Consider the following 22,782-nt stretch of genomic DNA (forward strand, 5'->3'; position numbering starts at 1 on the left):
TTTTATGAAACCAATTTGTGTATTTTTTTTTAATTTGTGTATTTTTAAAGCTAAACAACAGTATATGCTTCAGTTATGTATATACTAAGTAGTAGTTATTATCTCGTAAGTGAAGTGCAATGCTTGACTAGTATTAACTTCCTTAAATGTATGCCCAAGCATACCTGGTTCAGGAAGACTTAAAACTAATGGAATTGGATTTGCTTTGACATGGATGGAACTGGAGGGTATTATGCTGAGTGAAATGAGTCAATCGGAGAAGGACAAACATTATATGGTCTCATTCATTTGGGGAATATAAAAAATAGTGAAGGGAATAGAGGGGAAAGGAGAAAAAATAAGTGGGAAATATCAGAAAGGGAGACAGAACATGAAAGACTCCTAACTCTGGGAAACGAATTAGGGGAGGTGGGCGGGGGGTGGGGGTGACTGGGTGGTGGGCGCTGAGGTGGGCACTTGACGGGATGAGCGCTGAGTGTTATTCTATATGTTGGCAAATTGAACACCAATAAAAAATAAATTTATAAAAAAAAACTAATGGAATTGGATGTGTTGCTTGTTTTTTTTTAATTCTTTATTTATATTCAATTTAGTTAACATATAATGTATACTAGTTTCAGGGGTAGAATTTAGTGATTCATCATTTGCTTATAGCACCCAGTGTTCATTACATCAAGTGCCCTCCTTAAATGCCCATCACTCAATTATTCCTAAAAGCCAAATTCAAAGGTAATTGTGAGAGGGTTGGAAATCATTTTAGTAAAGGTGTTAGATTTATAACTGGAGAATATATTCTTTTAGTATATAGCTATGCATCTTTAAGAAGCTTTAAGTGAAATCTGTCATTCAGAAAAATTGCCTTTATTGGAAGGAGAAATATTATGCTTTGTTTGCATATTTATCATCAAATGGATAAATATTAATATAAAAAATGGGTATTAGTTTGATTAGACCAAAGCAATTAATGTGTACTCAAAGAGTGAAAGCATGGTGTAGAAATTAAGGATATGATCAGTTATGAAAAGATTGGTAAAGGAATTCCTTTTCATTTATTCCTCTGATGAATCAGAGAAGGCACAAGATCCATAAGATATTTTTTGCAACATTAAAGTAATGGAGATAGGACTTCTGATTTTTGAAGTGATATAATTACAAAATGAGAAGAAAGCATACTTTCACAAGAGTGGGTAAGATTTAAATGACTAGGGTGTTTTGTGATCATTTGGCTTGAGGCCAGTTAGTTATTTGAGTTTTATTCTTATAATCTCCAGTGTTCTTTTATGTTGATTGCATCTTGTAGTCATAGATATTTTTAAAATTAATTTTAAAATTATAAAGTTATTATATTTTTAAATTAATGTAATACATATTCATAGTTTTGAAAGCCAAAATACAATTAGGCTTATAAAGAAAAAGTAACATTGCCTTTCCCCTTCCTCAGTACCTTTTCCTAAAGGTATATATATTATATTATATATTATATTCATATAGTTTTATACATCAACATTTTTGGCTGTTTTCCTGCTATTTACTCTTGTATTCCTAAATATGCAATTGCTGTTTACTTATTTATTTTTTTCATTTATTGGCTTATGGGGAAATATGATAGCTCTCTCACTCTCCAAGTGATTCATTTCCCTCCATTCCCTTAATAAAGGTATTGACTAGTATTTTATTGAATCAGTGGTCAAGGTTTATAGTATTATGATTTAAACAAATATTTTCACTGCTAAGCCAAGCAGTGAAATATAACCATGTCTCCTTCTTTATATAGCTCTTTGTTTTCCCTGAAATTGATACTATCTTTTCTTTTATTTTTGTCTAGTACCTATTGTTATTTTTTGTTGAATTCTTCAATATCTTTGTCAAACATGTAGTATATTTTCTGTATACTCAAGCCTGTCATTACTATGCCCCTACCCTAGAAGTTTCCTCCTGGCACCCCTATGCAATAATCTAGTGAAGTTATTTTTGGGGCCTACTGAGTAGCTACTGTAATAAGATTTCTGTTCACTGCTGTCCTGTTAGATGCTTTGTTTCTTAAATCCCAATCTTCCTCATTTTTGGAAAGTATGTCCTCCAGTAGCTTTTTGGGAAAGGATGCATAGAAGGTAAAGTTTTTGAATCCTCGCATGTATGAAAATGTATTTTGATTAATAATTTGGGATGGTATAGAATTCTGGGACAAAATTCAGTATTAAAACTCAATTTTAAGGCATTATCCTAGTTTGTTATTTCTAGTATTATGAAATCTGATGCCATTCTTAGCCCTTTGTATGTGACCTATTTGTCCCCCCTCAATTAACTTTTAAGATTACCTCCATACTTTGAAATTTTACCGTGATATGCTTTACTGTGCGTCCTTTATTACTCATGTGCTGGGTATTTTGCACTCTCTTTTAGTTTGAAGATTTATGTCTTTCAGTTCTTAAAAAAATATTATTTGTTTCATCAATTTATTCCTCATTATTCTGTAATACTGGTTCTCCTATTATCTAGGTGCTACATCTTTTGGATGAATCCTCTAATTTTTTTATCTTTTTCCTTTTGTTGTTCATCTCTTTGAGTTTTTGTTCTACTTTGTGAAAGACTTCTGACTTTATTTCCTAGCCTTTTAAAGTTTTGTTATTTTAAGTTCTCAGTGTGTTATTTTTAATATTTAAGAGCACTTTCTTGATCTCTGTTCACTGTATTTTTAGTATTTCTTGTTTCATTCACACGTTTTATAATTTTTTCTCTTTGAGGATATTAATCAAATGTTTAATTTCCTTTTTTTAAAGATTTTTCTGCTCTCAGCATTATCTCTTTTCTCTGAATCTCTTCTTTCTGTTTTTGTCTGTCTTTGCTGATTTTTGGCAGTGTGTCTATGTATGAGTATTAGGAGCCGGTAAACTAATTGTGTAGCATGAGCACAGCTTGTCCGTTGGTGGGTGTCGCTATGGAGTGACCTGGTTGCAAACCCCATTTTTTTTTTTTAGTGGTGTGTGTGTGGAGGAAGTAGTCCCCACTCAAAATGTTGCTATTTAGACCTCTTTTTACTGGAGAGATTTGTTTTGTCTTTGCTTGCTATCTAAACTCCTTGAGGAATTGATAGTTTGATTAGAGGCTTTCTGGAAGCAAGGACAGGATGGAGGCAATAGACCTCACTATGAGTTCTTTTGGAAAAAAGCTTCTTTATTTATAGTTGTCTGGGGGAATTAATATAAGAGTTAAATTAATTAGGTATTTGGAGAGTTATATTAAAATGTTGTGAAAGGTTAGACAAGAACAGTAGGAAAGTCAAGAAAGGTGATAGATTGTGTCATTGAATTCACATGTGATGTGGGGGTGGGAGGGTTCCTGCGGAGACTAGATCCAGACGGGCAGGTATAGGCATGCCATTTACTCAAACATTCTCTCCTCCTTCCCTTCTCCTCCTAGCAGGACAGTTCATGTTTTGGTATTTTGATAGAAAGGTTAGACTTTTCATGATTTTCCAGTTGTTACAATATCTAGGAAGCAAAATATTCACACTTCTTAACAGCCATACAGTTAAATAAAGATGGTGAGTCTTGCTTCCTCCAGAACAAAAAGTATTCTTTATCTGTTTTTTTTTTTATCTGGTTTTTATAAGGAATTTTAAGAGATGAAAGATGTGATATTTAAATATTTTTTGGAGTTCCAAAAGAAGAAAGAAGGAAAGGCATTTACATATGAACATCTCTGTTTCTTTAGCTCATGATTTCTAGAAATGGAAATGGTGAAAAATGCTAAGGAATTACAGTCAAGTTCATCTATCCATTAAAAAGGTCATTTCAGAAAAGGTTGGCAGTTGGGTTATGATGATAAAAATCCTAGCTTATTATTTTCCCAAAGCTCTAGAGTTCAATCATAGTAACAAGAATTATCTTATTTAATCTTCACAATGGTGACCTGAAGGAGAAAGTTGGGTTATTTTTTCTACAACCTTATAGCAGTGAGCAAAGGGAGGACTCAACCCAGAGTTTCAGACACCTGATCTTGTGCTCATTCTTTCTCTCTGCCTGGCTTCCTAAGCTACTTGACTTGGAAAGACATTTAGGACATTAAAGGACTTTGTCCTATCTCAGCTAAGTGACTACCAATTAATGATGTTCTTTTTAAAGTAGTCATCTCTGAAGGTGCTATTTTTTGATCAAAGGATTTTGCATACAATTTTATGTCACTTTGAAGTTAAAAATGTAAGGAAGATGTCTTTGCTGATTCAGGGATATTTATTTGTAGTCTCCATGCAGAGGTGGGGTGGGTGGTGGGAAGACTGGACTTTAAGAAGACAAGTCTTTTTTTTTTTTTTTTTAAGGTTTATTTATTCTAGAGAGAGCCAGAAAGAGAGAAAGAGAGAGTGTGCACATGAGTGGGGATGGGGAGAGGGAGAAAAATCCTCAAGCAGACTCCTCACTGAGTGTGGAACCCCACCTAGGGCTCCATCCCAGGATCCTGAGATCATGACATGAGTCAAAATCAAGAGTTGGACACTCAGTTGACTGAGCTACATAGGCACCCTTAAGCCAAGAGTCTTATGTTAGCACCAGCACTACATGTGTGTGACTCAAAGTGATTTTCTCAACCTCTCAGAGCCTCCATTCCCTCCTCTATAAAATGGAGGTAAAAACCACTTCTCTGGGTTTTAGTAACAATTATTTGATTTTCTCAACCTCTCTGAGCCTCCATTTTCTCTGCTATAAAATGGAGATAATAATCACCTCTCTGGGTTTGAGTAACAATCATTTGCACTGATAATAATTTTAGAGATAATAATAACAATAACAATAATAACAATAGTAGCTAAATAATTACTAAGCACATGCCAGGGACCGATAGAAATATATCACATGTATTAACTTATTTCTTCTTCACAACAGAGCTGTGAAGTTTACACCATTGTTATCAGGTAAGAAATTTGAGACATCAAAGGGCAATGTCGTTTGCCTAAGGTGATATAGTTAATAATTGGAGATACCAGGATATGCACAAGAGCACATAACATAAAGCTTGACCCGTGCTAGTTGAATTTGGTTTGATATAAGGTAATACTTCTCCATTACATATTAAAAATGAAAAATGCCCCAGTTCACCAATAATGATATTCTTGAATTCTTCAATTTGAAGAGGACACTTTAAGGAATTTGCAAATTTCACAGAGGTGATATTTTCTTTGGCATGCCATATGCTTTGGGTCCATGGTCTCATTTTATGTGGGACTCTGGCTAATCAGAAAAGAATTTGCATTTTCTCATTTTGATTCATATTCCCAGCTGTGGACTCTTGATGTGAAAATCTTTGCTGACTTGGACCCTTCAAAACACAGAAATATTATTGTGGCCACCACACTAATGTATTTGTGGCTGATTAGTAAGAATGGTATTTTAATTTTTTCCCCTTGAGTAAATGACATTTCTGATGTAGCTGATTTAATATCAGCTGATTTATAATAATGATAAATAGAGCTGATTTAAATGTAGAAAAATAATGTTTCTATATAATGCAAGAAGAAAAGGAGTAATTTAATTTTGGTTAATGTTTGGATTTGAATGATCAGTAAGTGACAGCCTGGTGGACATTATAGAAATCTGAGGTGAGGTGTTGGGGCCAGCTAGCCAGGCTGGGGAGGAGCCTCTTTTCCTATTTTTCATTCTTACTTTGCATGGTTTTCAAGTCTTAGGATCACATAGGAGCACTTCTATTGTACTGATATGGTAGACAGAAAATGAATTTAGTATGGGTTTGAGGGCATTTGTCTTACCGTCTGTTAGGGGAGTTGTCAGTCCAGTCAACGGACGCCTAGAAATCTCTTTTTATAGTGAATGATGGCTGTGCCATTGCTCTCTGATAAACGTCATATTTTTTTTCTGTGCATTTCATTTTTGAAATAGAGGTTATCGTATTACATATCATTTTAGCAATCGGAGCCTGTAGGTTGATATGCATCAGGGTTTTGTGCAGGATGACTAAGTCTGTGAGTAGGTGGTGAGAGGCATTGGGTCCCAATAATCTTTCGGATTATAGGAATGTCCCATACACATGACAGTGCAGGAAATGGATGTCTGATTGTGGTTTGCAAATAGAAATTGACCAGTGGTTGTGGAAAGGCAGATGTGCTTCGCTGTTCTCCCATGTTGACAGGAGGAGAACGGGATCTCCTTTTTTCACCATGGTGTCATGGGGATTGCATCTCACTGTCCTGACGGACATTTGTGGTGGCCATTGTCAATTCATCCTGCTCACATCATTCTCACTCCATTTAGCATTTTTAACCTGCCCTACAAAAATATTGGTCAGTTATGTATACATGGAAGTAATGAAAGTGCTCAGAGCTCCTGTTCTGAGCTGATTGTAGTGGAGAGAAAAGATAAACTGGGTATTAATAACTCAGAAAGGCTGTGTGTGTGACCAGAGGAGACATGGCTTGCCATTTTGCAATTTTCTCTCTATTCGTTTGCTCAACAAATGTTTATTGAACATCTATGCACCCATAACTAATCTAGAGCCTAGATAAAGCAGTGAACCTGGGCATCCATTGAAAAAAAAGTCTCTTCTAAGTTCACAATTAAGTTAATTGAGGAGACTTAAGTGCTCAAAGGATATTAAAATAGAAATAAAAGGACAGATATGCCAGGATGTCAGCTTAGTCCATAGTTTTCTTAGTTACCAAATCGCCTAATGGAATGTGAATTGAACGGATCCATACTTGCTAGAGAAAGACAAAGGAAGTAATCATTTCACTCCGTTTTAATGGGTCAGAGTGACTCCATGCAGGGTAACCTGTTCTTCTGGGCTCTCATGGGGTTTCCTGAAAAAAAAAAAAAAAAAGACTGCAATTTGGGGCCGGGTTGAGGAAGAGAGCTGGATTAATGAGTTGAAATACACCTGTTGGAAGCTGTCACCTTCAGAACAATGTTTCCGAAGAGTGAGAAAATTGGGACCTTCCAAACAAAGCCTGGAATCAACGAAAATGACATTCCTAGTGGTTGTAGCCATTGACTAGGAAAGCTTTATGTTTTAGCATGAATAGGCAGGTAAGTAATAAAGGACTGGGATTTATTAACCAGAAACAAGAGTAACTTTACCAAAAGGATTTTGGTCACAGTCTGCCAGTTGGTTGCTCGTACACTTTCTTTAAGGCTCTTTATGCCTCAGGCCTCCATTGCCCAGGAAGAAAGAGCCAGGAGGTGCTAGAGCTAGCATGTAGATCCATTTTTGAGTCCACATCCTGTGATCTGTCTACTTCTCTACTTCTCACTGCCTTTCTCTGAATTCTTACTAGGTCAGCACAAGCACCACTTTGGAATATTTATAAATTTGGTTAAGATTGTTTCGTTGAGGAAATTAACCCAGAAGGGTTAAGTAAGCCTGCCAAAGACATGCAGTCATGGAGCAGAATTCTGCATTTATTTATTTTTAAAGATTTTATTTATTTGTGAAAGACACAGAGAGGCAGAGACATAGGCAGAGGGAGAAGCAGAGTTCCCATGGGGAGCTGGATGCGTGACTCAATCCCAGAACCCCAGGATCATGTCCTGAGCCAAAGGCAGATGCTCAACCACTGAGCCACCCAGGTGCCCCAAAAGTCTGCATTTCTTTTTTGGTCATAATTCAGCACTCTTTGTAGAGTTAGGGAACAGTCCACAAGCCCATACTCATTTCTGACACTAATTGTAAATTTAGGGGTCACCAAGGTGATACTCAAACTTGATAACTTGCTAGAAGGACCCATGGCACTCACTAAGAGTTTCTATACCCATAATTTCATTTTATTACAGTCACAGGCTACGGATGAAAATCAGCCAAGCGAAGGATACATGGGACAGAGGCCAGGCAAGTTCAAACACAGAGCCTCCAGCTGCCCTCTCTCAGTAGAGCCCGGTACAGGGTTAATTCAGATATGATATGTGAGAATGTGTAGAGTACTGCCAATCAGGAAAGCTCACCTGAGCCTCAATGCCCAGAGTTTTTACTGGGACTTGCTTACATAGATTGGTTGACTGCCATGTGGCTGACTTTCATCTCCAGTCCCTTGGTATATGGAGCTGATATCACATGACCCAAAGTCTCCACCCAAAATCACACTGTTAGACTCTCTAGCGTGGCCCAAGGCCCTGGAGTAAACAAAGATACTTTTATCAGGCAAGACATTCAAGATCTTAGAGCTTGCTTTCCAGGAACTGAGGGCAAAGACTAGACTCTTTTTGGGAAGGTGAAATTTTTTACTACACACTCTTAGAAGCAGGATGACCATGAGAAGAATGATAATGTTGATGACAATAATAATTGTGACATAAGGAAAGAAGAAGTAGATGGTATAATAGGAAGAGCCACATAGGTCTGGCTTTGGATGTTTTTTCCCCCAGTAATTACTGATGGTTATTTTTTTTTAAAACACATGATGGAGGAGGTACAGGCTTTAAAGGACAGTGGACCTTTAAGCAGCTGGCATTTTCAAATGATTGATTGTGATTTTATGGCCTTTTCTTCTTTCATTAAATTCAGAATGAATGATTATGTTTTAAAAGCTGATCAACCGGGCAGCCCTGATGGCTTAGCGGTTTAGCGCTGCCTTCAGCCCAGGGCGTGATCCTGGGGATCTGGGATCGAGTCCCACATCAGTCTACCTGCATGGAGCCTGCTTCTCCCTCTGCTTGTGTCTCTGCCTCTCTTTATCTCTCTCTCACGAATAAATAAATAAAATCTTTAAAAAGAAAAAAAAGCTGATCAACCCTAATTATAAACAACTCCACATTCTCTTCTTGCATTTGGACTTATCCAGATAGAAGAAAGAACACGAGTTAAAAGTAATTTGACACGTGACTTTTGGATTTCTGTATCTTTAGCAAGGGAGTCATAATCAAAAACAAATCTCACAGTTCATAAATCCAGTAAGATTTCATCTTAACAAGATTTAGGTATTTGTAGCAAATATTCATTTCAACAAAATTTGGGTATTTGTAGCAAATATTCTCCTTCATTGATAATGGGGCCCTAAATTACTATAGCTTTTTTTAGTGATTATAAAGTTAGAGATTATAATTTTACTGGATTTACTCCACCGATCATTTACTGTGGTGGGATTATTTATGTGGGTTATATTTTACATTGTCTGAATATTAAGTGTACAGGTTCTGAGAAGCCAATTATTAGTAAGTGAAAGAAGAATTGAATGCTGGTGAGGTTGACTATGGGGAGGGCAGGCGAACTGTTCTGCTGCATACAAATAAAGGTTAGAATCTAGGTACAAAATAATTAGTCTAAGAGCAGTGGTCTGAGTCTCTAAAATAGATTAATGGGACTGCTTTCACCAGCACAACAAATTAATCTCTGAAGGCAGATAGTCAAGAAAATGAATGTACAAAACAATGTCAAGTGGTTTTAAGTTAAAGGAAAGAAGAAAATAACCAGGATGCAGTTAAGACCTTCAGGAATTTTCTGTTGGCAGCAGTGATTATAGTGACAGCAGGCACAAACTCTTACCCATAACAGATTCATAAACCTCTTTTAAGATAATAAAAAATAAGATCAGTTCTGGTGTGCACTGTGAGCAGATGAACCTCTCTAAAGGTAAACAACACTCCTCCCAACCCCTGACAAAAGAAGGGGAAAGTTAAATATTCACGGGTAAGTGATATTGGCGCCTGTGGTGCTCAAGTGCCTAAGATCGCAGGAGCAAATCCTGGCATCACACGGGGCTGGGGACACCCCAGAGCTGTTTGTCAGTGCTGACTCACTGCCTGTTTGGCCTGCATGTTTGGCCTCCTGTGTGACCTGGATACGCAAGCTGATAAAAATTTACAGTGTGATTTTTAAATGCTTAGCTGGTTCTTCGGGTGAGGACATTTTGCCATTTGGAACGGTTCTCAGTTGTTTCCATCACTTTTAAAACAGGCAGGTGCTACCCTTCCATTGGCCTCGCTTCTCTAAACTTCAGCAGATTTGGAAATTCTTCTTTCCCTCCCCGGATCATGCTTTGCCTGATCCCCACAATATCTGATGCGTGGATGTCAGGCTTTTTGGAAGAAGTGTCAGCTAGCTCTGTAAAAGTTGTGTAGGTTGACTTGGTTTTACTATCATTGCGCAGTGAGACTCAGCACCTGGAGCAGCTGGTCCTTGTGAATATGCATTTTAAGGAAGTGACCGGTGCATTGATTGGGGTGACAAAGAGGGGACAGTACATGGGGGAAGTCACTGAACCACATGACTGGAATCTTCACCTGCTGGCTCTCTACCCTGGACTCTGCGTCGGGGGTTGGGGGTGATATTTGTTTGAAAAGCAGATTGAGCATCCAGAGTTCTGCTGGGTGCCCTTTGTGGGAGCTCACATGATCTACATAATTATTGTGATTGGTGACACCACACAACGAGCAACAGTTTTAAGCATATCTTTCAATAAGTCCTTTTGTGGGGAAATACTTCTGATTAAAGGGCTACCACATACTATCCATTTGTCTTTTTAAATGACCCTAAATGCTTGAAAGAATGACATGAGTGTGGTTTAATTATGCACAAAGCAGTGATTTGCAGAGATACTGTGGTTTCTCCTTTTCCCACTTTCTGATGGACCCATCTTTGTTAAAGCAGCACAGTCCATCAATGAGTGGAGCAGATGAATCCCTTTGAGGGACAAGGGAAAGGTCCCAGACGCCTGGCCACGGTGATAATTACAGAATGAGCGTCCATCTGCCGCCTCTGGTCCAGGCTGGAGCGGGTGGAAGGGTGTGGAGGCTGAAAGCCCGGGGCCCAGGAGGGATGGGGGGACGAGAGCTCAGAGGGGAGCGTGGCCCTGGGATGCCGTGCTCCGTGACAGCGCCGCACGGCAGAAACTCCGGAGCGAGGAAGGACCTTCTGTTTTCATAGCTGCCGGCAGATCCCTTCAGAAACGTGCTTTGGCTTTTTTCTTTCTTAGAAGTCTCTCATAAATCAGGTGGCTGCCTGTTGTATTGAGTCAGGTTTACGAGGTCACTGGCAATGTTTCTTTTCTTTCTATTGCTTCTTTGATCTCTCTGTGCATGTGTGCATGTGTGTGTGAGTGTGCATGCATGCACACAAGCATGCTAGGCTCCACCCTTCCCCAAATGCTTCTTGTCTCCCCTAGCTCCTCCAGTTTGGCTGGTTTCCCAGTGCTTGAAGGAGAACCGTTAGGCTCTTCCTCCACAGTAGCAGGGGCCAATTTTTTTTTTATAAATTTATTTTTTATTGGTGTTCAATTTGCCAACATATAGAATAACACCCTGTGCTCATCCCGTCAAGTGCCCACCTCAGTGCCCGTCACCCAGTCACCCCCACCCCCCGCCCTCCTCCCCATCCACCACCCTCCCCTTCATTTCCCAGAGTTAGGAGTCTTTCATGTTCTGTCTCCCTTTCTGATATTTCCCACTCATTTTCTCTCCTTTCCCCTTTAATCCCTTTCACTATTTTTTATATTCCCCGAATGAATGAAACCATGTTTGTCCTTCTCCGATTGACTTGCTTCACTCAGCATAATACCCTCCAGTTCCATCCACGTCGAAGCAAATGGTGGGTATTTGTCATTTCTAATGGCTGAGGAATATTCCACTGTATACATAAACCACATCTTCTTTATCCATTCAGCTTTCGATGGACACCGAGGCTCCTTAGCTGGGGCCAATTGATACTTTGTACAATCCGCCTAACACACACACACACACACACACACACACACACACACAAATTAGTGCACAGAGATTCTAGTGTTTCCTCTCTCTGCTTCTTCACTTACCTAACACAACTGTGTGATTTAATTAGGCCATGCATGTATTCCTTTGCTTTGTAAACCTTTGCAAGCACCTCCTGTATTACACGCCATGCTAGGAAAAGAAAGGGGGCTAGGACTCTTGCAACTAAAAGCAGGAATGACAGATCTGCACGTTGATTATCCTGCATGCTTTATGCTGTATAAGTAACGTTTTGCAAATTTTCTTCAGTTTGCTTATTTTGCTCAATATGAGATTTCTGAGATTTGTTCCTGTTGATATAGGAGGCTCTACTTCACTCATTTTCATTGCTGTGTAGTGTTCCTGTGTATTAATGTACGTATCCATTCTTCTGCTGAGACTCACTTAGGCTGTGTCCAGTTTTCTTCATTATGAATGGTGATGCAATAAAAACTCCTGATCTTTTGGCTCACGTACAAAGTTTTTCCAAGAAATATACCAAGAAATGGAATTGCTCTTAAATGTTTGCATCAGCTTGCATGCCTACCAGCAGGGTACGAGAATTCTCTTTTGACCTCAGCATTCTCATACCCGGTATTGCCCAACTGTAAAATTTTTGTCAATATGATGGTATCTTATTGTTTTAACATACCATTTCCTGACTGCTCGCTAGTAAGATTGGACCCATTTTTTTCTCCATGTACTTATTGGCTGTTCATATTTCCTAATTTGGGAATTTCCATTTTGAATCCTTTGTCTACTTTCTTTTGATTTGTGTTTTTGTAATTGATTTTTAAGAGTTGTTTATATATTATGGATGGCAGTCCTTTGACCTTTACGTAGGTTGCAAATATATTTCAAAAACTGTGGAGCTTATTTTGGTTGTGTTGTCTTTTGTGTACAGAAGTTTAACATTTAATTGAAATCAGATTTACCAGTGACATCCTCTATAGCTTATGCTTTTAAAAGATTTGTGCTTAAGAAATCTTTCACTACTCCTATGTCAAAGATAGTCTCCTTGGGGCACTTGGGTGGCTCAGCTGGTTAAGCCCCTGGCTCTTGATTTCAGCTCAGGTCACGATCTCAGGGTCAGCTCTACCCTGGGCACGGAGCCTTTTTAAGATTCTCTGTCTCCCTTTCCTTCGATCTCCCCCACCCAGCCACACACACACACACACACACACACACACACACATACTCTCTCTCTCTCTCTCTCTAAGAAAAAAAGATAATCTTCTTATATTTTGTTCTAAAACTTTTCACTTTTACTTTTTACACTCAGATATTTAAATCATCTTGAACTTATTTTTGTGTATGGTGTGAAATAGAGATCTAATTTTACATTTGCTGTGTTGTTCCAGCACCACTTATTGAACAATCTGTCCTTACCCTTACTGATATGTAATCATCTGGTGTTGTATATCAGATTTTCATAATATGCAGGACTTAACTTCTGGCTGTTTGTCTATCACCACACAATGTCACAACTGCCAGGGATTTATTTTATTTTAAATATTTTATTTATTTGAGAGAGAGAGAAAGAGCATGAGTGGGGGTAAGGGGAGTGGAGGGACAGAGGGAGAAGCAGGCCCCCCACTGCTCAAGGAGCCCGATGTGGGGCTCAATACCAGGACCCTGAGATCAAAACCTGAGCCAACGTTTAACTGACTGAGCTACCCAGGTGCCCCTTGCCAGGGCTTTATAATTTGTTCTTAGCAAGGGCCAGGTGAACCCACAATTTTCTTATTAAAAATATCTTGACTCTTCTTGAATATTTATATATCAGTTGGTACTGCATTAAACTTATAGATTAATTTGCATGTAAATGAGATCTATGTGTTGATTCATTCAGGACACAATAATAAAAAATGTGAATTCCTTTGGATGAGGGACAGGTTTGAAGCAGGGATAGGTAACAGTGAGTTCACTTTTGGTCATTTTGAGACTGATGTGCCTATGTCTCACATCCCTATGGAGACCTCTGGGAGAAACAGGAAATGCAGGCCTGGATCTCAAGGGGGATGACAGAAAGGAGACCTGAGAGTGTGAGGAAATGATTGGCTGAGAGTGCCTTCAGGAGGCTGGGAACCAAGCTTTGGAGAATGCTTCCATTCCATCAGCAGGTCATGGGGCAGAAGTAAGTGGGTGACAAAAGGGAGTGATGGGAGAAAGTCAGAGACTTACAAAGAGAATGTGGAGGAGAGTAAGCAACCTCCTTAAAAGAAAAAGAGAGAAGAAAGAAAGAGAGGAAGAGGGGAAGGGGAGGGGAGGGGAGGGAATGGAAGGGAAGGTAAGAGAAGGTAAGAGAGGGAAGGGAAGGGAAGGGGAGGGGAGGGGAGGGAAGGGAAGGGAAAGGAAGAAAAAAAGGAGTATTTTCTCACTATACACACCTGCTAGAATGGCCAAAATTAAAAAGACTGACAACACCAAGTGTTAGCAAGGATGTAGAACACCAAGAACTCTCCTCCCCTGTTGGCAGGAAAGTAAAATGGTACGACCACTTTAGAAAACTATTTGGGGGCTTCATAAAAAGTTAAACATACATTACACAGCTCTGCCATGGCACTGCTAGATATTTACCCAAAGGGAAGAAAAAATATGACCACGCAAACACTTGCACATGGATATTCAATGTAGCTTCATTCACCATGGTCCAAAACTTGAAACAACCTAAATGTCCATCAGCAGGTGCATGGGTAAACATGTCGTGATAGATCTTTACAATGGAACACTAGTCAGCAATATAAAAGACTGCAGGACTAACACACACAACAATATTGGTGAGTCTCAGAAACAGTATTGGAACGAAGTAAGCCAGGCAAAAAGAGAATGTGATGAATAATTCCAGTTACATAAAGTGCAAACTGTAGTGACAGAAAATTGGGCTGGGACAGAGGGAGGATGAGCTATAAAGGGAGATGAGAAATTTAGAGGAGTGATGGAAATGATTTGACCTTTAAATAGAAGCAGTTTTGTGATACTGTGATTTATAAGAAATATATATATTTGGTCATTCAGATGATCAAAATCTGTTTCTCATATGCATTCTATTCCTCCCTCACAGTTCCTGATGCACAACTCTCCAAACCCTCAGAATGTCCTGAGCCATAAGAGCAATGGGTACATTTTTTTTTTTAGGGTACTCAGGCTCTTGCCCTCAGTTCCTGAAAAGCTTCAGAGCCATAAAGGTCAAATTGTTATTTCTAACAAACCCCTTTCTACCACAACTGGGTTTAGTTAATGAAGTGATTTTTGCAAAGCACCGAAGGATGGGGGCTGGTTGCCAGGGGAACCAACCATGACTCTAAGGTTTGAACTTTCAGTTTTACCCCCTGATTTCCAGAGATGGAAGAGGGGCTAGAGATTGAGCCAATGGCCAGTGAGTTAATCAATCATGCCTAGTAGTGAAGCTTCTGTTACAAGGACAGGGTTCGGAGAGTTTCCATGCTGGGGAACTAGGATGCTTCCATGTGCTACTGTGCTGGCCTCCAAGCTCCATGAGGACAGTTCTTTTGTTCAGGATCTTACCCCATGTGTTTCCCTATCTGGCTATTGATTCATATCCTTTAATATCCTTTGTAATATATTGGTAATCTGGTGAGCAAATGGGTTTTCCTGAGTTCTGGAAGCAATTCTAGCAAATTAATCAAATCCAAGGAGGGGGTTGTGGGAACTTCTGGTTCATAGTCGGTCTGTCAGAAGCACAGGTTAACAGCCTAGATTTGGGATTGGCATCTGAAGTAGAGGGCCTTCTTTGTGGGATGGAAACCTTTACCTGTGGACTCTGATGTTACCACTAGGTGGATAGTGCTGGAATTACATTGAATTCTTGGATTCACCCTACTGGTGTCAGAATTGCTTGTTGATGTGGGGAAGCCCCCCCCCCCCCCCCCCAGGAATTGAGTCTAGGAACTCTCACATTTATTGCCCATAAATTATTCCTCAATAAAGTCAATAACTGAAAGCAAGCAGGTAGGCAGAAAAGAAAGAGAAAGGAAGGAAGGAAGGGAGGAAGGGAGGGAGGAAGGGAGGGAGGAAGGGAGGGAGGGAGGGAGGGAGGGAGGAAGGAAGGAAGGAAGGAAGGAAGGAAGGAAGGAAGGAAGGAAGGAAGGAAGGAAGGAAGGAAGGAAGGAAAAGTTGTCCTTAGCAGTGTCCAATGAAGAGACCTGAGCAGGAGCACGCTGTGGTGGGGGAGCCTTGAGGAGTCCGCGCTGGCTGAGCAGAAAGGTCAACACTCTGGCTTCCCTCTCTTCTTCCTTTTCTCCTCTCTTTCTCCCCTTTTTGCTCCATCTTCCCTCCTCTTTTTCTTCTTTTCTAATTTATAAGTTAGAGTAGAAGGCAGCAACTTGGGCTTTTGAGGTGTTTACGCATTGGAAAGAGACTATGAGCAGAAAGGAAGGAAGGTTCCTGCTCTGGGGAAAGATTTCCAGAGCTTACCTGTAAAACACAGTCCTTTCCATATCTGGCCAGCCCTTCCCCCATATGTAAACATTAAAGGATTGCTGTGTTTATCACACACATTTCAAGTCATTTTAGTTTGGTTTGTAATTAGACTAAAATTACCTGTCTTGGTTGCTTAATAAAGAAAAAAGTTTCCCCCCTGGGTATCATGGTACAGAGAGAGGGAATTGTACCATCTGCTCCCAGGAAGTGAGTCCAAATTTCTTATGGCTTTATATAAATAGGGTTTGAATCTTGGTCTGACCATTCAGTAGCTATGTGACCTTGGGCAAACCTCGCAACCTCTCTGAGCCTGTGTTACAAGACAGTTGTAATGATTAAATGAAGCAGTCCATGAAAATGCCCAGAATGCTTGTCACATAAAAGGTGCCCATAAGTATGAGTTATCTGAACCCCAGACAGGAATTTAATGCCCATGAGAGCATGGCATTATCCTAAACAAAATAGAAGGTACATACTGTGGGGGAGACTAGTCCCTAGGTGAGTTCATGGGTAAAAAGGTGAATGCAGAGCATTCTCAGATACAAAAATAGTGCCTAGAACTGAGGTCGGGGGTAGGTGCCCAGGGTCATTTAGAAAGGTGTTTATTGGGGTACCTGGGTGGCTCAGTAGGTTAAGTGTCTGCCTTTGGCTCAGGTTATGATCCTGGGGTCCTAGGATTGAGTCCCACATTGGGCTCCCTGCTCAGCAGGGAGTCTGCTTCTCTGTCTGCCTCTGCTGCTCCCCCTGCATGTGCTCGCTCTCTCTCTCTCTGTGTCAAATAAATAAATAAAATCTTTTAAAAAATGTGTTTATTAAGGGACACATTTTTCCATTGTTTTAAGGGAGAATAGTTAGGTGGAGGGAAGGGTAAGGATTTCCCCTGCAGTGTGATATAGGCCATAGTCAAAGACTCAGAGGAGTCAGAAGGAGAAGGAAGAGTTAAAGGAGGTGGGAGGTGGCATGTTTGCTGCTGCACGTGTGGCATATGTGTGCCTGAGTGTGCCTATTTGAGTGTGTGAATGTGTGTGCCCCTCGGAGTGTGAGTGTGCCTGAGTGTGAGTGTGTGACTCTCTGAGTATGCATGTGCGTGTATGAAAGAGGGAGGTAGGTGGTTAGGAAATGCCACTGAGGAACTTTTTACAAATTTTTTTTTATTTATTCATGAGAGACAGAGAGAGGCAGAGACAGAGGCAGAGGGAGAAGCAGGCTCCCTTCAGGAAGCCCAACGTGAGACTCAACTCTGGGACTCCGGGATCACGACCTGAGCCAAAGGCAGATGCTCAATCACTGAGCCACCCAGGTGCCCCTGGAGGAATGTTTTCAAGTCTATTTTAAACACTTCATGATGTGAAGAGCAAATACTCCTTTGTGGCCTTTTGAGAAGGGGTTGTGCCGTGGCAGTGGCTCTGCAGTGGCTGGTAGGCTGTGGTCAGATCTCAGGGAGGACAGTCGAAGGCAGGAATCTTTGAGGAAGGTGCAATGGGAGCTGAGACCCCAGCCCAGGCAGGATGAGAGAGGCTAGTGTGGATTTTCTCAACAATTACAGCCTTGTTGCCTGAAGCAGGGGAAACCCACAGCCACAGAGGGAAAAACACGTACTTGGCTGGGGTCACCAACAGCTTCTTCCAGGAAACACTTGTTTTGCTTACAGCCTGATGTTACCCCCTGACCTGAGCACTTTGGTCTTGCTGGATGTCACCAACGTACTTCTCATCTGCCTCAATTTTCAAACCTTTTCTACATGGCTGTGTGTGGTGGTGGTGTGTATGTGGGGGGAGGATGAGATGGCTACATTTTCCTTAGTGTTCTTGATTAGAATTTGTACAGACTGGAAATATTCTTAATCAGTATAGTCTCGATGATGATGATGAAGATGGCAGAAAGCACTTTCACGGTGCTCTCTGTGGCCCAAGCATCTTCCCAAGCTTCTCAAAGCTTTTAATTCATAAAACTATTAAATATACCAACCTTGAGGTTATGCTTCATTATCATCACTCTCAGTTCATGGTGAGAAAAACTGAGACATAGAGAAAATAATTAGCCCTTAAATGATGCACAAGGATTTGAACCTGGTCCCCTGGTTCCCAAGTCCTACTCTTAACCACATGGCTACACTGCTTCCTGCTGTGTGAGTGCAGAGGGCAACTCCCTCCACGTAGGAATGGACCCATCTTAGATCTTTATAGGCATTTGTTTCAAAGGGCCCTCTTGGTGTTTATAACCCAAGATCTTTATCTTTTGTCTCTCTGCTTCTTGTGTCACTATACAATTCACAGTCCTGGGGACACAGGTTCCCCCCTCATATAATTCACAGTCCTGGGGACACATAGTCCCTTCCATACAACTCATGGTCCTGGGGACATAGGGCCCCAGCCTTTTATTAAAGGCCGCTGTGTGAGGCTATTTGTCCAGCTGTGGCTTGGCGCCCTGCCCAGTTGAGCACAACCTGGCCCTTGGTAGCCCGCAGGAATGTTGCAACTGGGTGAGGCTTCCCTCAGGGTTGCAGACTGGGGATCTCGGGGAGCATTAGGAAGAGCATTTGGACAAAAGCTGCTGAGGTGGCCTAAAAAATAGTTGCCAGTTGTCTTGAAATGATGGGTCAGAGCAATGCCTGTTTGCCTTTGTAAAATTCCAGCAGTTAGCTGAAATACTATTTCAAACATTAGGAAACGAGAATGGCCAGATCTTAGACACTAGTAGAGGTATGTTCAGCTGATAAAAGATGTACCCTTACGGAGGGAGAAGGAGAGGAGAAGGAGGGAGAGGAAGCTGGGCTGACACCCCAGAGCAGTGATTCCAGATTCTAGATTCCTTGAATTGACACAGAGCTTCTCATCTTTCAGTCTCTTGGAATCATGACCTTCTTTTAGCCTGTCATCCACCAGGAGAGGCAGAGTGGGAGAGGCAGGAGTGGTCCCAGGCCTGGGCTGGGTAGGGGCAGTGTGCACCATCCATCTGCCCAGGGAGCACTCATATACACACTTAGCATTGTGACTGGTGTCATACACTGACAGCCTGTTTCGTGCTAGCCTGGGAGCCCCCTTTGGGCCAGGGCCTCTCCCTTCCTCTGCATCCCAGCAAGTAGTGTAGTATCTGGCACATGCTGGGGGCTTGGTACCCATTTATTGAGCTCAATTGGCTTCAAGAGACCTGGATTCAAATATTTGCTTTGTGACCTCAGACAATGACTTATAGTGAACCAGACATCCATTTTTTTCTCATGTGTAAAATGGAGGTGATAAAACTACATTAGATCAAATATGGCAATATATATAAATAGGCTACACAGAAAAGGCCTTCAGCAAATGTTGATTCCCTTTGTTTTGTTTGGATTGAGCACAACCAGTGCCAGATCCTAATATTCAACCCACGTCCACTAGGGGGTTTGCATCCATTCTCGCTCCTCCTTTCAACTGGGGATTCAAAGGTCGAAAAAGAGTCACAAATGCCTTTTTTTTTTTTTTTTTTTTTTAGTGTCACAAAAGATCATGTCTTTTGTGATTAGGGAATCATTTTCTTGTGGAAATATTGCATCTTGGGAGACACTTTATTCATCCCTTCTTTTGACATGTTCTGTATGTGTACAAGTCACATGGCAAGATGCCGAATAAATGCAGTGGTAAAAGACCTGAAGTTAGCCTATAATTATAGGCACACAGAACATAAATGCACATGGAATATTTACCAAGATAGACATGTTCTAGGCCACAAAGCAAGTCTCAAATTTTAAAAGATTAAAGTCATACAAAGTACATTCTTTAAATAATGGAATTAAGTTAGAAATCAGTAACAGAAGGGTGTCTGGAAAAATCTCCAAATATTTGGAAACTAACTGATACATTTCTAAATAACTGCTAGGCCAAAGAAGGAATCAAATGTGAAATTGGAAACTATTTCAAAATGAATGAAGTGAAAACTCATTATATCAAAATTTGTGAGATGCATCCAAAGCAGTGCTTAGAGGTGAATATATAACACTGTCTATATTGGGAAAGGTTTCAAATGACTTTAGAATCTATCCTGGGAACTAGGGAAAAAAGGAACAAATTAAACTCAGAGTAAGGTGAAGAAAGAAAATAATGAAAATGAAAGCAGAAATCTGTGAATATAAAAAAGAAAACCAGTAAAGAAAATCCGTGAAAGAAAAGCTCATTCTCTGAAAAGAACAATACAATTGATAAATCTCCCTATTCCTGGTTAAAAATTCTCAGCCAACCTAGGAATAGAAGGGAAATCCCTAAACTCTAGAAAGAACATCTGCAAAAGGTCTACAGAAAGGTGCTAGAACTAACAAGTGAGTTCAACAAGCTTGCAGAAAAGGAGGTAAATATATGAAAATCTATTGCTGGCAATGATTGGAAATAAAAATGTACCACTTCTAGTAACATCAACAATATTAAACATTTAGGAATAAATATGACAAAAGATGTACACTGAGAACTATAAAATGTTGCTGAGAACATTCATTGTCTTTACCACAGAGTGATTTATAAATTCAATGCAGTCTCAACCAAAATCCCAGCAGCGTTTTTTGTTTGTTTTTGTTTTGTATAAAATAATGAATTGATTCTAAAATTCTTAAGGAAATTTAAAGGACTTAGAATAGCCAAAACAATATGTATCAACAAAGATGGCAGACTAACATTACCTGATTTTAGGACTTGTAAACCTATACTTAGAAGACAGAGTGATATTGCCATAAAGACAAACAAATAAATCAGCAGTTCAGCCATCCTAATCCTAGATATTTACCCAAAAGAAATCAAAGCATGTTCCATACAGAGTTTTACATGGATATTTTAAACAACTTTGTTTATAATAGCCCTATACTGAAAACAACCCAAATTTCCATCAACAGGTGAGTGGATAAACAAACTGGTACTCCAATACAACAAAATGCTACTTAGTAATAATAATAATAATGAAAATAAATGTGCAATTAAAATTTTGCTGAATCTCAAAATAATTATGTTGAATGAAAGAAACCCCAAAAATAGAAGACTAAAAAGTATGTAGTATTATGGTTCCATTTGTATAAAACTCTAGAAAATGCAAGTTAATTTAATAGTGACAGAGTTTTCCTGGGAATAAGAAGAGCAGAGGGAGGAGAGAGGGATTGCCAAAGGGCATGAAGATACCTCTGAAGGAATTGAATGTGTCCATTATGTTGATTGCACAGATGGTGTACTTGTGGTTGTATGCCTTAAAATGTGTAGTTTATGGCATGCCATTTATACCTTAATAAATCTTTTACCAAGAAAAAGTCACAGAGGACGTTTTAGTGGTGGGAGTTTCCATCCCAGCCAGTCTACTAACTTCTCCCAAGTAGGACACTATGGCCTCTTTCTTGGCAACTCTATGGACTTCTCCCAAGTAGGACACTATGGCCTCTTTCTTGGCAACTCTATGGTTTTGAATTTATCTTAACTTACTTAACCTCTTATTGGTACCTGGCTTGATTGAGCACCTCTTCTTTCTAGAAGCATGTTCTTTTCTTGACTTCTTAACAGCACACTCTTTTGCATTTCCCCCTCCTCATTGCTTTCTCCTTTTCAGTCTCCTTCACTGGCCCCAGCATTTCTCCCAGACCTCACTTGCTAGGGGACCTCTGGCCTTGGTCTTCAGCCTTCTTTTCCTCTCTATTTACACTTTCTTCCAAGCTTATCTCATGGAGCCTTGCAATTCAAAGCATTGCCACCTGTGCTGTCCAATAGAATTTTCTGAAATGGGGCAGCCCAGGTGGCTCAGTGGTTTAGCACTGCCTTCAGCCCAGGGCATGATCCTGGAGACCCGGGATCGAGTCCCATGTCAGACTTCCCTGCATGGAGCCTGCTTCTCCCTCTGCCTGTGTCTCTGCCTCTTTCTCTCTCTGTGTCTCTCATGAATAAATAAACACAATCTTTATAAAATCTTTTTTTTTGAAATGATGGAAATATTCTATAGCCCTAGTGTCTAGTATGGTGGCCACTAGCCATAGATGGCTACTGACTATTTGGAATATGACTAGTGCGAATAAGGAACTGAATTTTAAATTGTATTTGTCTTAATTCATTTACATTTAAATAGTTACACTGTATCATTTATATTATAGAATATAGGCATATTTATTACATATGAATATACTATAAGTATGTATCTATATTTATATTATTATATTTATACTACTTGTCTATGTGGTTGGGGGCTACTGCATTCATTAGCCTTGGTCTAGATCATTGTATTTACAAACTATGGGTGGTAACCTATGAGTTGGCCTTGACCCTTTTTTTTTTTTTTTTTTCAAAATAAAATATCAAGGGGTATCACATATCGTAAGAGTTACATCTTTTCAAGAAACCTTTGTTTCAGGCTTGTTTCTTTGTGAACTAGCTGATGTAACTATGTATGGATCACATGTAGTTTTTTAGGAGTTGTGTTTTTTAGTTGAAAGCCACTGATTTATTTATTTTTTTTAAGATTTTATTTATTTACTCATGAGAGAAAGAGAGGCAGAAACATAGGCAGAGGGAGAAGCTGGGTCCCCATGGGGAGCCCTATGTGGGACTTGATCCCAGGATCCCGACCTGATCTGAAGGCAGATACTCAACCACTGAGCCACCCAGGCGTCCTGAAAGCCACTAGTTTAGATGCAAGTGATGCCTAGCTTTATGACTTCAGC

General features: G+C 40.0%; 1 protein-coding gene across 4 annotated transcripts in view; it reads left to right on the plus strand.

Moving 5' to 3' along the window:
- PPP1R14C (protein phosphatase 1 regulatory inhibitor subunit 14C) overlaps positions 1 to 22,782 on the plus strand; it is an 86,534-nt gene that overhangs the window by 57,967 nt on the left and 5,785 nt on the right. The window contains exons 4-5 of one of the 4 annotated variants that reach the window (XM_077896664.1): positions 4,881 to 4,909; positions 14,746 to 14,801. The exons of 1 other annotated variant lie outside the window; for it this stretch is intronic. In XM_077896664.1, coding sequence (XP_077752790.1) covers positions 4,881 to 4,909; positions 14,746 to 14,752 — 36 coding nt within the window. In that variant the 3' untranslated portion in view covers positions 14,753 to 14,801. Of the gene's footprint in view, positions 1 to 4,880; positions 4,910 to 7,778; positions 7,834 to 14,745; positions 14,802 to 22,782 lie in introns of all 4 variants that reach the window. 2 more of the 4 variants (XM_077896644.1, XM_077896659.1) reach the window with 2 other exon arrangements.

Source organism: Canis aureus, chromosome 1, assembly GCF_053574225.1.
Source record: "Canis aureus isolate CA01 chromosome 1, VMU_Caureus_v.1.0, whole genome shotgun sequence".
Lineage (NCBI taxonomy): Eukaryota > Metazoa > Chordata > Mammalia > Carnivora > Canidae > Canis > Canis aureus.